This window comes from Mustelus asterias, chromosome 18 (assembly GCF_964213995.1).
Source record: "Mustelus asterias chromosome 18, sMusAst1.hap1.1, whole genome shotgun sequence".
Classification (NCBI taxonomy): domain Eukaryota; kingdom Metazoa; phylum Chordata; class Chondrichthyes; order Carcharhiniformes; family Triakidae; genus Mustelus; species Mustelus asterias.
In genome coordinates, this window is record NC_135818.1 from 22691429 (window position 1) to 22707791 (window position 16363).

Here is a 16363-nt window from a genome sequence, read left to right on the forward strand (position 1 = left end):
TGAAATGTATAAAATTCTGACAGGGCTGGACAGACTAGATGCAGGGATGATGTTTCTTCTAGCTGGGGGTTAGAACTAGGGGTCACAGTTTTAAGATGTTAGGTGGTTCATTTAGGACTGAGATGAGGAGAAACTTCTTCACCCAGAGGGTGATGAACCTTTGGATTTCCCTACCGCAGAAGGCTGTGGAGGCCAAATCACAATATACTTAGAAAGGAAACAGATAGATTTCTAGACTCCAAAGAAGTCAAAGGATATGGGGAGAGTCAGAAGTATGGTGTTGAGATTGAGGATCAGCTATGATCATACTGAATGACGCAGCAGGCTCGAAGAGCCAAATGACCCGCTCTTGCTCTTATTTTCTTTTTATGCTCCTATTATAGGATAGAGGGTGAACTAGCAACTGAGAGATTTTGAATTCAAATTCTACCAGGGCAAGCTGTAAAATTTAATTCAATAAAACTGATCATTTGTTGGCGAGCATAAGGAAAAACGGCCAGATTTTTCAAACAACATAACTGGCTCACCGGTATATTTGATGCATTAAAAATGATAGATTAAACATGTGGAAGAAAGGACAGAAGGATAAGCTGATAGATGGGTGGGAAGAAACTCGTACGTAGAACTAACACCTGCAAGGGTCAGATTGACTAAATGGCTTGTATTTATGCTACACATTCCATGTAAGGGTAGATGAATAGCATGGATTAAAAAACTTGCAGAGGTGGACAATGCTAAATTGCTTTAAACAGGTTATTCAGTTTTTTTTAAACATAAAAAGTGATCACAGTCTTAACTGACAAACTTGGCTGTATGCTAGGAATTGGTATTGGGGAAAGTGTGAGGGAAGGCCTCTTGGTCCTGTTGGCCTCAAGGCTTCTTGAATGGAGAATTCTAGAGAACAACATACCTTATTCAAAATTGAAAGGAGATATTCATGAGAGTAACCACCATTTGATTCATCATCCTTCTTACACTTCCATTTCAGCTACCAAAGAGACAGAGAAAGAGAGAATAGATCAACAAGGTAACTATTTGTTATCCACCACTCTACTATCCCTTCATTCTATACAACAATGACTGACAGAAAATGGGCTGACTCCAAATCTTCGCCATTCTTGAACAGGCAGCACCCTGCCTTCACTCGATACTGTGTGCTATCCCTGGCTGAAATCAGCAATTTTAGTCATGATGTGGAGATGCCGGCGTTGGATTGGGGTAAACAAGGAGTCTAACAATACCAGGTTAAAGTTTAATTCAACAAACAGGTTTATTTGGTAGCAAACGCCACTAACTTTTGGAGCGCTGCTCCTGACTCACCTGACGAAGGAGCAGCGCTCCGAAAGCTAGTGGCGTTTGCTACCAAATAAACCTGTTGGACTTTAACCTGGTGTTGTTAGACTCCTTACTGTGAAATCAGCAACACATCATGGTTAGTGTGAAACTGCATTTGAATACATCAACAATCACATCATCTCTCCCACATCAATCTAACAGGACTTTCACTTAGTTTTTCTTGTCCATTGTTTGAAACCAACTACCCCCAGAAGGACAATCATCCAATTGCACTATGAAATTAATTTTGTGAACAAAATAGAAAGCTAGTTCTCTGGTCTCTATAGGGAGAAGTTGGGACACTAATTGGCTTCAATAGATTCGGCAGAAAAACAATCAGCTAGGGATCCTCATCTCTATCACAGATAGCCAGGTAATGACAGGGCTATAGTTGATTGTGATGCACCAGCCCGCCATTATTCATGCAAGAATAAATGCCCTTGCTAAAATATTGGAGGGTTATTGACACTATTAGAATCTTGTCCCATTGGAGTCTGTGCTCTCAGCAGAGGATTAAGGGAGCAACAGTGGAATTGAGAACAAAATCAGGAAAACGTGTAAATATATTTAGGTCTAGGGCCCAAAGGGAAAGTGGTTTCTGCTTAAAGATGAAAAAGAGGAAAATCCTCAGGATATACATTTGCATTCTTAGTTGCCTGGACTCACTGCTCTTTAAAAGCCTCCCATATATTCCAACAACTTAGACCTGAATAGGAGTTTCATTCTGTACACATTAACACAGTGAGAATTAGTTCATTGGAAAGACTTACTTTCAGTTTAGGGGTTGAGCTGTTTTTGGAATCGGTTTTGCCATCAGAGCCTAGGATATTGCAATGAAAAACAGTCATTTACACAAAAATAACAAGTACATTTATAGGATGATGTACTAACACTGCCCAATCTTCCACTGCACATTGAGCGATATCTGCAAACAATCAGAGCAACTAATTCAAGACAACAAAATAGAATGAAGCTAAAATAGTTTAACATTCTAAGTTGAGGGACTTCTATCCATTTGAATGTATGCATTATTATACTGCACTGTCACCGTGAGTCCCTCACACTCATACCACCCGCTCTACACAAGAACCTAAGAAACAGAAGCAGGAGTAGGCCAACAGGCCTTTCAAGCCTGCCCCACCATTCAATATGATCATGGCTGATCTATGCCAGCCTCAGCTCAGTTTCTGTGCCATTTCCCCATAGCCCTCTGTTCCACCATCTATTAAATATTTATCCACTCCCGCTTTAAATACTTCTAATAATCCAGCCTCCACCACTCTTTGGAGCAGAGAATTCCTGAGATTCACCACCCTCTACAAGAAAATATTTCCATGCAGCTCACTTTTAAATGACTGACCCCGAATCTTGTAGCTATGTCCCTTTGTTCAAGACTCTCCCACTCGTGAAAACATCTCACCATCTCCCCTGTCAAGCCCCTCAGGATCTTGTATGTTTGAATAAGATCATCCCTCACTCTTCTAAACTCCAAGGAATACAGACCCAGACTATTTAGTCTCTCTTGACAGGATAACCCCCTCATCCCGAATCTCCTTTGGACTGCCTCTAATGTTACCATGTCCTTTTTTAGGCAAGGGAATCAAAACTGTATGCAATATTCTATGCAAGGCCTCACCAACCTGTATAATTGCAAGAAAAACTCCCCATTTTTAAACTCCGACCCCTTTGCAATAAAAGCTAGAATGCCATTTGCCTTCTTAACTACTTGTTGGATCTACGTGCTAGCCTTTTGTGATTCAAGCACTAGAACAGTTACATCCCTCTGTACTTCACCCACCTGCAGTCTCTCTCCATTTAGATAATAATCTACCAAAATGCATGACTTCACATTTCCCCACATTAAACTCCATTTGCCAGGTTTTCGTCCAGTCACCCAACCTATCTATATCCCGTTGCAGAATCACAATATCCTCATCACACCATGCCCTTGCACCTATCTTCATATCACTCGCAAATTCGAAGACCTTACATTCTGTCCCTTCCTTCAGGTCATAAGTGTAAATAGTGAACAATTGCGGGCTCAGAAATGTTTCTGTGGTACTCCACTAGTTTTGTCTTTCCACTCTGAAAAGAATCCATTTATTCCAACACTCAGTTTTCTATGTGACAGCAAGTCTTCAATCCACGCTAACACAATTCCTCCAGTTCCATGGGCTTTTACTTTATGCACCAGCCTCTTATGTGGCACCTTGTCAAATGCCTTTTGGAAACCTAAATAAATTACATCTTCAGGTTCCCTTCCAACTACTCTCCCTGTTACATCCTCAAAGAATTGAGCAAACTTGTCACACATGATTTATCTTTCATAAAACAATGTTGACCAGGTTTGATTATATTTAGCTTTCCTAAATGATTAGCTGTTTCCTCTTTGATTATTGACTCCAGCATCTTGCCGATAATAGATGTTAATCTACCCCTCACCAAACCACTCGCTCTACCCACATTGCGTTCCCCCTCACCAACTCCCACCCTGCACTGAACCTCTCCACTGCTCCTGCCAGCACCAAAACCCCCCTGCACCAAGCTCCCCTACTGCTCTCCATCCTGGTATACAACCTTTCCAAAAGAATGCCCACTAACCAGTCTCTGTAGTTTTCAAACATGCCCTTATAATTTACAATGTTTCTATCCTTGGATTATCCATCCTGCTCTCTGTCCCTGCAGGATATGGATTTTCTCCATGAATCCCCAAAGTCCATTCAAGCCAGCCAGTATGGAGTGACTCATTCTCTGATTTACTTCATTCTTGAGAGTGTGGTGAAGCACCTGGACCCAACTGGTGTCATTTGAGACTATAAGAAATAGGAACAGATGTAGGCCATTCGGCTCCTTGAGTGTGGGGTGGGGGTAGCCTTGCCATGTCCTGTTTCCATTGCCCAGGTGTTTTCTGGAGATTTCCTGCAGCCAGTTAGGCCCGTTAGTGGGGAGCCATTAAATGGAGAGCTTTCAATGACAGATCTAATACATCACCCCGCCCACCCCCACCAATTGGCTCGGGTACCAAACGGAAGGATGTTAATGCCATCCAGTTAAGCAAGCATGGCTAAAACGCTGGGGATTTCACTGGGTTCCCAATCAGCCAACAGTACTACTATTTCAGCAGGGATTAAGTTGAGAAAAGTTTACCTGTTCAGAATCCCTTTTTGATAATTAAATATAGCTATTTATAGAAACATAAAAAATAGGAGCAGGATTAGGCTATTCAGCCCTTCGAACCTGCTCCGCTATTAATTATGATCACGGCTGAATATCAAACTCAATAGCCTGATCCCAACTTCCTCCCATATCCTTTGATCCCTACAGTTATATCTAACTCCTTCTTGAAAACATACAATGTTTTGGCCTCAACTACTTTTTGTTGTACAGAATTCCACACATTCTTTCGTTGAAGGAAAGAGCTCAACAATCCAACCCGAGATGTGAAAAGGAGGATGAGAAAGGCTGGTGTCCTGCTAACAATTGTGTGTAGGATGCAAAACAAAACGTCTGGGTGCTTTTGGAGAATGCTGTGCAAGAGACACATTGGGCACCAGTTGGAAGGGTAGAGTAACCAGCACTGTTGTAATAAGATAGAACGGCTAGACAATGTGTTACAATGAGAAGGGCATAGAATTTTCAAATTTACTCTTTCAAAGGACGTGGGTAACGCTGGCTCGGCCAGCATATGTTATCAATTCCCAGTTGAGCTCATGGTGGTGGTGGTGGTGAGCCACCTTCTTGAACCGGAACACTGAGCGGAGGTTCACCTGTAAAGCTAGCCCTGCATCATGGACTCCTTGGAAGGTGTCTGAGGACCCTCGGGGGCCCATGGGCCCCAGCTTATGAATCATTGGTCTAGTCAGCAAATTGTACATTGGAATTCTTTTAAACACCTTCCACAGACTACTCTTACAGCTACCAGGAAGAAGGAATTTGCCAAAAGTATGTTCATTTTGTTCATTCATGGGTTGTGGGCATCGCTGGCTAGGCCAATATTTATTTCCCATCGCTAATCGACCTTGAGAAGGTGATGGTGAGTTTCCTTCTTGAACTGCTGCAATCTGTGTGGTGTAGGTACACGCTCAGTGATGTTAGGAAGGAAGTTCCAGGATTTCAACCCAGAGACCGTGAAAGAACGGTGATATAATTCCAAGTTAAGATGGGGTATGGCTTGGAGGGGAACTTAAGAGGTGTTGGTGTTCCCATGTATGGATGAAGACTAGTTCCCTCTGATTGCATGTCAGCCAGTCAAAGGCGTTGAGGAAGACCAAAGCTGAATTGGTTGATTCCAACAGAAGAGCAAGATTTTCTCTGACAAAATAATGATTGCATGCATAAACAGCAAGTTTAGAAGATTAGTACAAGAGAGAAATTCTTCTCCTGAGGTTTCTTTCAGTTCACTAAATTACTATCTGTCCTATGAACAAACAGTTACAGCGTCAAAACATTTCTTTGTGCAAAAAAATGGATTGGCAAATTCAAGAATCTTACAACACAGAAGGCCACCATCCAGCCCATGCAGACTCTCTGAAATACTCTCAAAGTTCTATTCCTTGCCTCTTGTTATCTTTGATTTGATTTGATTTATTATTGTCACATGTATTAACATGGTGAAAAGTATTGTTTCTTGCGTGCTATTCAGACAAAACATACCGTTCATAGAGAAGGAAATGAGTGCAGAACGTAATGTTACAGTCATAGCTAGGATGTAGAAAAAGATCAACTTAATGCAAGGTAAGTCCATTCAAAAGTCTGACAGCAGCAGGAAAGAAGCTGTTCTTGAGTCAGTTGGTATGTGACCTCCGACTTCTGTATCTTTTTCCCAACGGAAGAAGGTGGAAGTGTGTATGTCTGGGGTGCGCGGAGTCCTTAATTAGGCTGGCTACTTTGCTGTGGCAGCGGGAAATGTAGACAGAGTCAATGGATGGGAGGCTGGTTTGCGTGATGGATTGGACTACATTCATGACCTTTTGTAGTTCCTTGCGGTCTGAAGACTCTTACCCTTGGTATCATCTTAATAAACCTTTTTGCAACAGTTCCACGAACTTGAGTGTTGCGCTAAAACGAGGTGCCCAAAACTGGGCACAATGGCCCTGATTTTACTGGCACAGCTGCCCGAGGCTCGTAAGATCATGTCCGAGGCCAACTGGGAATGCCATTCTGCGAGCCTCGCCCGCCCCGATTTCGGGGTGGCCGTGCCGGTAAAAATCAGGGCCATTATTTCAATTGTAGCTGAACTAATGATTCGCACAGACTTAACATTTTTTACTTCCTTTGATCTAGGATCCTGTAGAAAAGACAGACAGGACAACCAGCAACAGGAAAAGCTTCAACAACCTGCCCTACTTTTATAAATGTGATCAGATTGGAATGGGGAGTTAAAAAAAAAAAGGTGCTAATGCTAACATGAGTAATACCGCCCACCTATACCAACACAAAATGATTGACTCCATTCCAAATGTATAGCTTTGTGGATCTTTTAATGCACGCAGTATCTTATAAGTATCCACCCCTGGAAAAATAAGACTCCTCATGTCTATTCATCGTTTGAAAGAATTACAGGACGGAGATCAGGTTCATAATTCGGCAAGAGTCAGCCTCAGCCACCGGCCAACCTCAAAGCAGACAAAGGCCGGAATTCTTCCATCCGCTATTGGAATTCTAGCGGGCGCGGACCACGGAAAGGTCCACTGAAGTTGGGTGGGAATCCCCAGTTTTCAGGCAACCGTGACTGGAGAATCCCGCCCAAAGTGTTTGGGAAGGAATGACAAAAAAATGGGAGGAGAAGTAAGAGTGCCTGGGTAACAAAGCACGCTGATAAATAGGTGCAAATTTACCTCGTAATCTCTGCTCGCTCTCCAGCATGATCTGTTCTTTGATGAGCCTCTGCTGTTCCTCTAAATGCCTGGAGCCCTCTTCCCTGAGTTTGGCAATCTGCAAGAGAACAAAACGGTCTTATGTTGGCTAGTAACACAACTCAATTAGGTTTGCTCCTGAGCAATTAAGGAATTATCAATACCTTTAATGAAGAAGAAAAAGACTGGCAGCAAACTTTATGTCTGACAAAAGAAGCGCATGAGCGTACAAATTAGGAGTAGCCCACTTTGCCCCATGAGCCTGCTCCGTCATTAAATAAGACCATGCTGATCTTTGTAACCTTGACTCTACATCCCCGCCTTCCTTAATAATCTTTAACCCCCTTGCTTACCAAGAATCTATCTACCAGGTATTAGTCCAGTAAACCCTCTCTGAACTGCTTCCAACACATTTACATCCTTCCTTAAAAACGGAGTCTTGACGAAGAGTCATCCAGACTCGAAATGTTAGCTCTGTTCTCTCTCCACATATGTTGTCAGACCTGCTAGATTTTCCAGCATTTTCTGTTTTTGTTTCAGATTCCAGCATCCGCAGTGATTTGCTATTATCTTAAATATACTTCTTTTTTATTCTTCCTGTCAAATGGACAATTTTACACTTTCCCACATTATACTCCGTTTACCAGATCTTTGCCCACTTAACCTATCCACATCCCTTTGTAAACGCTTTATGTTCCATTCACAAATAACAAGACGTAAAACTGCTAGGCCATCTACGTATTCTGTTTCAAATACTTCTAAATTTTTTCCTCACCAGAACGCTCCAATATTTCTAGAGTACTGAGGCCACTGGCCCCTAAACAAAGTGTCATTGTTTTGAATGTCAGTGTACATTTCAACCACAGGGGCATCACAGCAGATAATGTCTTCACTCAACAGGTACACTTCTGCTTTTCCCAGCAGGGACAACGCTGGCTGCTTTTAATTCTCTATAGTTCATGGATGCCGAGACTAAATGCAATACTTGCAACTCAGCTGAATGGCAGGAAGAGGAGATGGGTTAAACTCTCTCTACATTGTACACACCATCTGAAACGTGCCTTCAAATCTTTTCGTCATCTGACATGCCTCAGCAGTACAATCATAGTTTTGTACCATTGAATCCTCAGTCAAACTTGGGTTCAGTGGCATTTGTACAGTGAATCACTGGCGTGTGCAGTATTGGGAAGTACATCGGATTGTGTCTAAGCCCGGGAAAAGCCTTTTCATATCGGTGTACTCTAATACCCCATGTAAATCTTTTTTGTACCATCCCCAGTGACTAATCTTTTCATAATATGGAAATCAGAACTATATACAGTAATTAAACTTGTAGTTTAACCAAGGTTCTATATTAGTTTAACATAACTTCTGTTTTTCAATATTATTTCACTAGAAATTGACTATTTTGTTTCTCTACTTTTTACAACTTGTGCATTTTCACAACCACTTGTGTGTGTTCAAAGCTAGACTACAACTCATAAGCACTAAAACCCCTAGACTTTGAAATTTGAGAGAACATTCTACAATTGGGCAGTTAAATTGTTAAAATCTGTGCTCTTCCCTAATCCCAGTCTCGCTTTCACGGTTACACCATAGGTTATAAGCAAAGTAAACCCTTTATGAACTAAAGTCTCAGCAAAACATAATTCTTAAGCTCCAGCTATTACCTTACACATCAAATGGCTATCTGAATAACAGCCTGAAGACCACAAGTGTGTTCCCTGATTATAGCGTATATTTTTCCTCTAAAGATTAAGCATAAATTTCAAATCTGCCAGTCAACTTTGACAGAATTATCTAAAGCAATAATGCTGTCAGTGACAGCGAAAGCAACATTAAAAAAAAATCACAGTTCTCTAAATGCTTAGCAATCATTGAGCTGTCAACAGCCAGCAATTAATTCAAAACCCTTCAGTAAACAGAAATTATATTTCCATCTTTCAATCTGTCTGCATCAAAACATTTTAACCTTTATTCTATGTATCTTGTTACCCTAGCCAAGAGAATCATAATTATTTTGTTTCCTATTGATGAAATGGCAATCTTCCAACTTGTAACCTAGTGAAGCAGTCAGCACTTGAAATCCTAGTTAATTAAAAATGAAACCCAAGAGAAAAAATCTCTATCAGACAGCTATTCTCGAATTTTATGCAGAAGGCATATTTAACAACTTGCTTTTATATAGAACCATTAACACACTAAAATGCTCCAAATTGCTTCACAGAGACATGAGGAAAAACAAACACAGAACCAAAAAAAACCAGGAAAAAAAAGAGGCAGTGAGGTTTTGGAAGAAATTCCAGAGATTATGGTCTAGGTGGCCGAAGACACAGCGGCTAATAACATTGCAGAAGGTTGTAGTCAAAGAAACAGTTTGGTCTTGTGGGAGTTGTAGGGCTGAAGGTTGTTATCTATAAGGGAAGGAGCGAGCCCATGGAGGAATGGGAAAAGAACATAAATGGGTGAGAATTTTATATTTAAAGTATATGGCAACTGGGAGAAAAATAACATAGGTCAGCAAGGATAGGTGTGATGAGCAGCAGGACAGTTGTGCGCGATAAGGTTTTGCTTGCTCAGCTGAAATTCTTGGAAAATGTGAAGGGATTGCATTGGAGTAATTAAATCTCAGGTGCCAAAGGCATGAATCAGGACTTGGTGGCAGATGGTTTGAACTGGACAGTGCAATGGAGGTAGAAGTCAGCAATATTTGTGGTTGAGAGATAATGGGGTCAGAAACTCAGCTCAGGGTTCAACAGGATATTCAGCATGGCACATCCGGAGATAGTGGACATGAAGGACTAAGGAATCGATGGTGAATGTGTAGTGTTCATAGCATGGGCATAAGGCTGCAGGTGTACTCTTCCCAGCAATTAGCTGGAAAAACTTGTGGCTCATTGAAGACTGGATGCAGTCTGACAATGCAGAGGGAGTGAATGGCTTAAGAGAGGTGATGTAGTGATGGGGCTGGAGGTAACTAGCATATATGTGACTTCAAATCGTGTCATTAAGGGATAACATATAAACAAGGAAAAAGGAAAGTAGGCACAGATTCCTGGGGGACTCAGGAAGTGACTGTGCAGGAACGGTAAGTGAAGCTGTTCCCAGAGATGCTACAACCAAATAGATGAAACATTTAAGAATAAGGTAGATCAATGGTTTAAAAAAAGGATAAGATAGGTGTGTAGGAATAAGGCAGGCCCATGGGATTATAACAGCTACTCATATGTGGGATAAATAGCAACATAGCCTGGTCAGGCGAAATGGCCTTATTCTGAATTATAATTTTATTTCAGAGTGGAGACAAGTGAGGTCTATCCCAGAGAAATGAAAAATATAGAGCGAGGTGTTTGAGGAGGTTGGGTGACCAAACCTGCTGACAACTGTAAAGAGGTGAAGGACAAGTTGTAGTAACAGAAAACAGCATTGTCAAGGGTTATTCCTGATCACAAGGGTTGAAGACATGCCTATGAAGTTTGTTACTAATGTCATCGCACTAAATCTGCCCACTCTATTGGTTCTGTTAACTGTTGGACTCAACTTCAGCACTTAAAATTGAGGGAATTGCAATATATTTATCCAGAATCAAATTTACTGAAGAATGAAAATCACTTACCAGCTTTTGCACAAAAAAAACATTTCCCCCCACTGTCCATGCTCCCCAGAATGCTATCTTCTGCTAATCTATTTTTTGGCATCAACGCATTTAACTTTTGGTCACATGCTGATGGAATTAGTTATATACAAAATAGGAGCAGAAGTAAGTCATTCTGCCCCTCGAGTCGCTCTGCTATTCAACATCATGGCCGATAGGTTTGTGTCTCAAATTCCACATTCCTATCTACACCGCGATAACCTTTGATTCCCGTGCCTAACAAGAACTTATCTACCACCTTAAAAATATTCAGTGACCCAGCCTCTACCACCTTCCGAGACACAGAGTTCCAAAGTAACACAACTCTCAGAAACAAATTCTCCTCAATCTGTCCTAAAAGGGCGACCCCTCATTTTAAAACAGTGCGTCTTAATTCTGGACTCACCACAAGAAAAAACATCTTTTCCATGTCCACCTTGTCAAGACCATTCAGGATCTTATATACTTCAATCAAGTCACCCCTCATTCTTCTAAACTCCAGTGGAAACATGCCCAGTCTTGTCCAACCTTTCCTCATGAGACAATCTGTTCATTCAGGTATCAATCTTTCTTAAATAAGGATACTAAAACCGCAAACAGTATTCAAGATGTCCTGTATAATTGAAGAATAGTAAGAAGTCTCACAACACCAGGTTAAAGTCCAACAGGTTTATTTGGTAGCAAATACCATAAGCTTTCGGAGCAATGCTCCTTCAAAGGAGCATTGCTCCGAAAGCTTATGGTATTTGCTACCAAATAAACCTGTTGGACTTTAACCTGGTGTTGTGAGACTTCTTACTGTGCTTACCCCAGTCCAACGCCGGCATCTCCACATCATAATTGAAGAATAACATCATTACTTTTTTTGTTCAATTCCTCTCATAATAAAGTATAGCATTCCATTAGCCTTCTTAATTACTTACTGAACCAGCAGACTAATTTTGCAATTCATGCACTGGAACATCGAGATCCCTCAGAATTCTGCAGCCATTCTCTGGTTAACCATGCTGACACTTCCCGATTACCTTGAGTTTTTCCAAGTGCCAGCTATAACATCCTTAATTCGAACATCTTCCTTGTTGGGGACATGGCACTTGGAAGCACTAGTTGAAAACTAACGGAATCCTTATTTGTGGTGTGAGATCTTTCCCATGACTGCTGCTTCTCTCAGTTTCCCGTTCGATATCTTATGACCACTTCCATTTGCATACATTATTACAGGAGAGCTTCACAATGAGGTAATAGGAACTTATACAAATACATAACATCGCCCACAATAGACAACAAGCTAATTGGCCTATAGTTTCTGGTTTTCTGCCTCCTTCCCTTCTTGAATAAAGGGATTATATTTGCTACTTTCCAGTCTGATGAGACCATGCCAGAATCTAGGAAAATTTATAAAATTAACACCAACGCATCTACTACCTCATTAACCATCACTTTTAAGACCCTAGGATGAAGTCCATCGAGACTCGGATACTTGCCAGCCTGCAGCTCCATGAGTTTGCTCACTACTGCTTCCCCAGTGATTGTAATTTCAACAAGTTTCTCTCTCTCTTCCACCTTCTAATTTACAGCTATTACTGGAATGTTTCTCGGGTCTTCTATAGTGAAGAGAGAAGGAAAATATTTGTTCATTTCATCTGCCATTTCATAGAAATCATAGAACGAACCCTACAGTGCAGGAAGAGGCCATTTGGCCCATCAAGTCTGCACCGACCACAATCCCACCCAGGCCCTACCCCCATATCCCTACATATTTTAACCACTAATCCCTCTAACCTACACATCTCAGGAAACTAAGGGGCAATTTTATCATGGCCAATCAACCTAACCCACACATCTTTGGACTGTGGGAGGAAACCGGAGCACCCGGAGGAAACCCACGCAGACACGAGGAGAATGTGCAAACTCTACACAGACAGTGACCCGAGCCGGGAATCGAACCCAGGTCCCTGGAGCTGTGAAGCAGCAGTGCTAACCACTGTGCTACCGTGCCGCCCATTTCATTATCTAACTCCCCATTGTGACTCTCTAGAGGATCAACACTCACTTTACTTATCTCTTCCTTTTTAAATACCTCTTACTGTCCATTTTTAAATTTCTAGCTATCTTCCTTTCATACTCAAATTTATTTCTCCTGATTAACTCCGTCACTTTTTGTTTAGAACAGAATTTTATTTGACATGGTGTCCCACTGACAAACCATACTCTCCTTTATAATTATAATGATCCTGTATATGTCATATATAGCACCTGCCCTGTATTTATACTTAAAACAAAGTAATAGCCATGCTTCAGTTTTACTTCATGGTAACAGCATGTTTACCAAATCTGGTTGGATGGTTTCTTGGAGATTTAATCACATGAGCCCCTATCTTTAACCACCCCATGCCCACATTTTTACACTTGGTTACCCAACAGTCCACCTTCACGACACACTATCATCTCACGTCTGTTGCCAAACATTCTTTGTTACCCAATTGAATGATTTTTGACTATCAAACAGCATTTTCCCTATCTCTGATCTTTTATTAATGCCCCTATCATTTTTCTCCCGGTTGTTCACAGTGTCCAGATTTTAACTTTAATTCCTGTGGACTCCATTGGAACCCTAGTCAGCACATGTTACCTCTGAGTCAGAAGACTGTGGGTCAGTCCCGAAAGTGGACTTGTTACCTGGGGAATTCAGCTGGGATAAAGGTATTGTCTTTTGTATGGGGCATTAAATTAAAACCCTGTGAAGGTGGGCTTTTCACTTTAAGTAGAATAGAATGGACATAGTCTCTTCCAACTTCTTCCGTCGAGAAAAAGAAACAAATGTCTGAGGACGTGGACCAACTGACTCAAGGACAGTTTCTTCCCCGCTACCATCAGACTTTTGAATGGACCTACCTTGCATTAAATTGATCTTTCACTACACCATAGCTATGACTGTAACGCTACATTCTGCACTCTCTCCTTTCCTTCTCCATGTACAGTATGCTTTGCCTGTATAGCACGCAAGAAACAATACTTTTCACTGTATACTAATACATGTGACAATAATAAATCAAATCAAATCAGAGAAGCATCCTGATCAAGATGTACCACTCAAAACAACTTTGCTGTTTATCTCCTTTATTGTTTATGGGACACCTTACTGTGTGTAAGTTTGCCCACAGAACAACCAATGCGCACTTTCAAACCACTTCATTGGCTGTGATGCGTTTGGGAATATCCAGACCAATGGCATATTATACACTTTTAGATTCCTTCTTTGAGCTGAGCATGGTACACCTTTGAAAGAGACAATTATGCGAGGTAATATATTAACTTGTACTACATAGGTCCTGTCCCTTGAAACCTGGACACATCCCATACATATTGTTATCAAAACCGTCCATTAGAGGAAAATGGGCGGCCATTCAATCAAAGACTGAAGATGAGAAGGTGTAGGTTTTCTGAGCCAGTCCCAGCTCACCTGGTGCTGAATCAGAAATCTTGTTCTCAGGTCCATAAAGGTGGCCTGTCCAGTACAAAATCCCACATTGAAACAAAAGAGAGTAGGTTAGGGCTGAACCATCATTTATTTAGAACAACAGAAGGATTCTGCTCTTGGATACTGTTATTCAATTAGACCCACTGCCCTGCTCTTGCCCCAAAGTCCCGCACGTTTTCTCCTTCAAGTAGTAATCGAATTCCCCTTTGAAAATTGATAAATCTGCTTCTACTTCCCTTTCAACTGTGCATTCCAGCTCATAAATACTCTCAGCATATAAAACATTTTCTTACCTCTAGTTCTTTTGTCAACTTATTTTGTGTTAGTCTCCTTTAGTTACCATCCTTTCAACTACAGGAAACTGTTTCCCATAGTGGCAGGGATGATAACGGTTTTCCTAATTTACGGTCTAAAGATTTTCATGATTTTGAACACTTCTATAAATCTGCTCTGCCTGTAGGTGACCTTTTGTTTCTCTTGTCTTGCCACATAACTGAAGTATTTTATCCTTCTACCAATCTAACAAATTTCCTCTGTACCGACTCCTTAGTCTCTTTGTTAAAAATTCTTTGTCCAGAATTAGTCACAATACCTTTTCAACTGGGGCCGAATCAGCATTTTATAAGAGGTTTAGCAAAACTTCTTACTTCTGTAATTAATTTGCTATTAATAAAGACAAGGATTCCAACAGCTTGCCTAACTTGTCCTGTCATCTTTAGAGATTTGTGTACATTTGCCTCCAGAATCTAAGTTTTTGCACCCACTTTAAAACTATATTTATCTTTCCTCATTCTATCAAAAACAATCACTTCTTTGCATTCTATTTCATCTGCTGGAGTCTGTCCATTTCACAGTCTTTCTATGTCCTCCTGAAGTCTGATAACATTCTTCTCACTGTCCACTAAACTTCCATGTTCTGTGCTAATTTGCAACTTTGAAATTAGGTCTTGTATAACCATGTCCAAATCAATAATATGTATTAAAAAGAACTGTGGCCCTAACACCTGGGAGACACCACTGTCCACTTCCCTCTAGTTTGAGGAACAACCATTCATCACTACTATTTGCTTCCAATTCCTTAGCCAATTTTGTACCTATGCAGCCAGTGACCTTTTAATTCCATGGGCTTCAATTTTTCCAACAAGTCTATGGGTTAAGTGGTACTTTTTTAAATACCTTTTGAAAGTCCATATTCCTAACATCAGCTGGACTGCATCATCCACAATGTTACTGTAAAGCACTCAATTAAGTTAGTCAAACACAATTTGCCTTTAACAAATGCATGTTGACATTCCTTTATGAGTCTGACAACTAATTTTGTCCCGGATTAATGTGTCAAAAGCTCCCTCATCACCAACAGCCAGTCTGCAATTGCTGGGTTTATGTCTCTCCCCTTTTTTGAACATTGGTGTAGCATTTGCAATCCTATCCATATCCAAGAAGGTTTCAGCCTCCACAATTTACATCCTCAATTTCCTCATCAACCTACAATGCATCCTATCCAGACCAGGTGATTTTATTATTTTGAGTGCCATAAATCTTTTATGTACATCTTATTTGATTCCTATCTAATTTTTCCTTTATTGTGATATTGGCAACACACTTTTCTTTTAGTGACAACAGATGCTAAGTACATATTTGGTATGCCTGCTGTCTCCAGATGTTGTTTTTGGTTCTTAATTGGCCACACCCATCCTTTTGACTACTCTTAAAATATTAATGTTTATAAGACTTTTGGATTGCCTTTTATGTTACCTGTGAATCAATTCTCATACACGCACTTTTCCCATTATTTCCTTACTCAGTGTTCCCTGTACATTTGTAATCAGCTTGGTTCTCTACTGAATAATGAACCTGAATTTATGATAAGTCTTTTTGTGTTTCATAAGAATTTCTATATTTTTAGCCATGCAGGGAACCTTGTCAATCTTTGACGCCAATCAAAATTCCTTTTTGAAATGAGCTCTTCACAGGTAGAGTATTTTCACATTGATTTTTCGGGAGTTCTTCCCCATTTCATTCAGTATAAAGTAGAAGAGTTGAAAACCCACATTATCA

General features: G+C 40.7%; 1 protein-coding gene across 1 annotated transcript in view; it reads right to left on the reverse strand.

Moving 5' to 3' along the window:
* Positions 1–16363, reverse strand: part of dnajc17 (DnaJ (Hsp40) homolog, subfamily C, member 17) — a 178240-nt gene that overhangs the window by 92236 nt on the left and 69641 nt on the right. Inside the window, exons 6-8 of the mRNA XM_078233508.1 lie at positions 7173–7269; positions 2106–2155; positions 911–988 (exon numbers count right to left, since the gene is read on the reverse strand). Of these exons, the coding sequence (XP_078089634.1) occupies positions 911–988; positions 2106–2155; positions 7173–7269 (225 nt within the window). The remainder of the gene's footprint in view (positions 1–910; positions 989–2105; positions 2156–7172; positions 7270–16363) is intronic.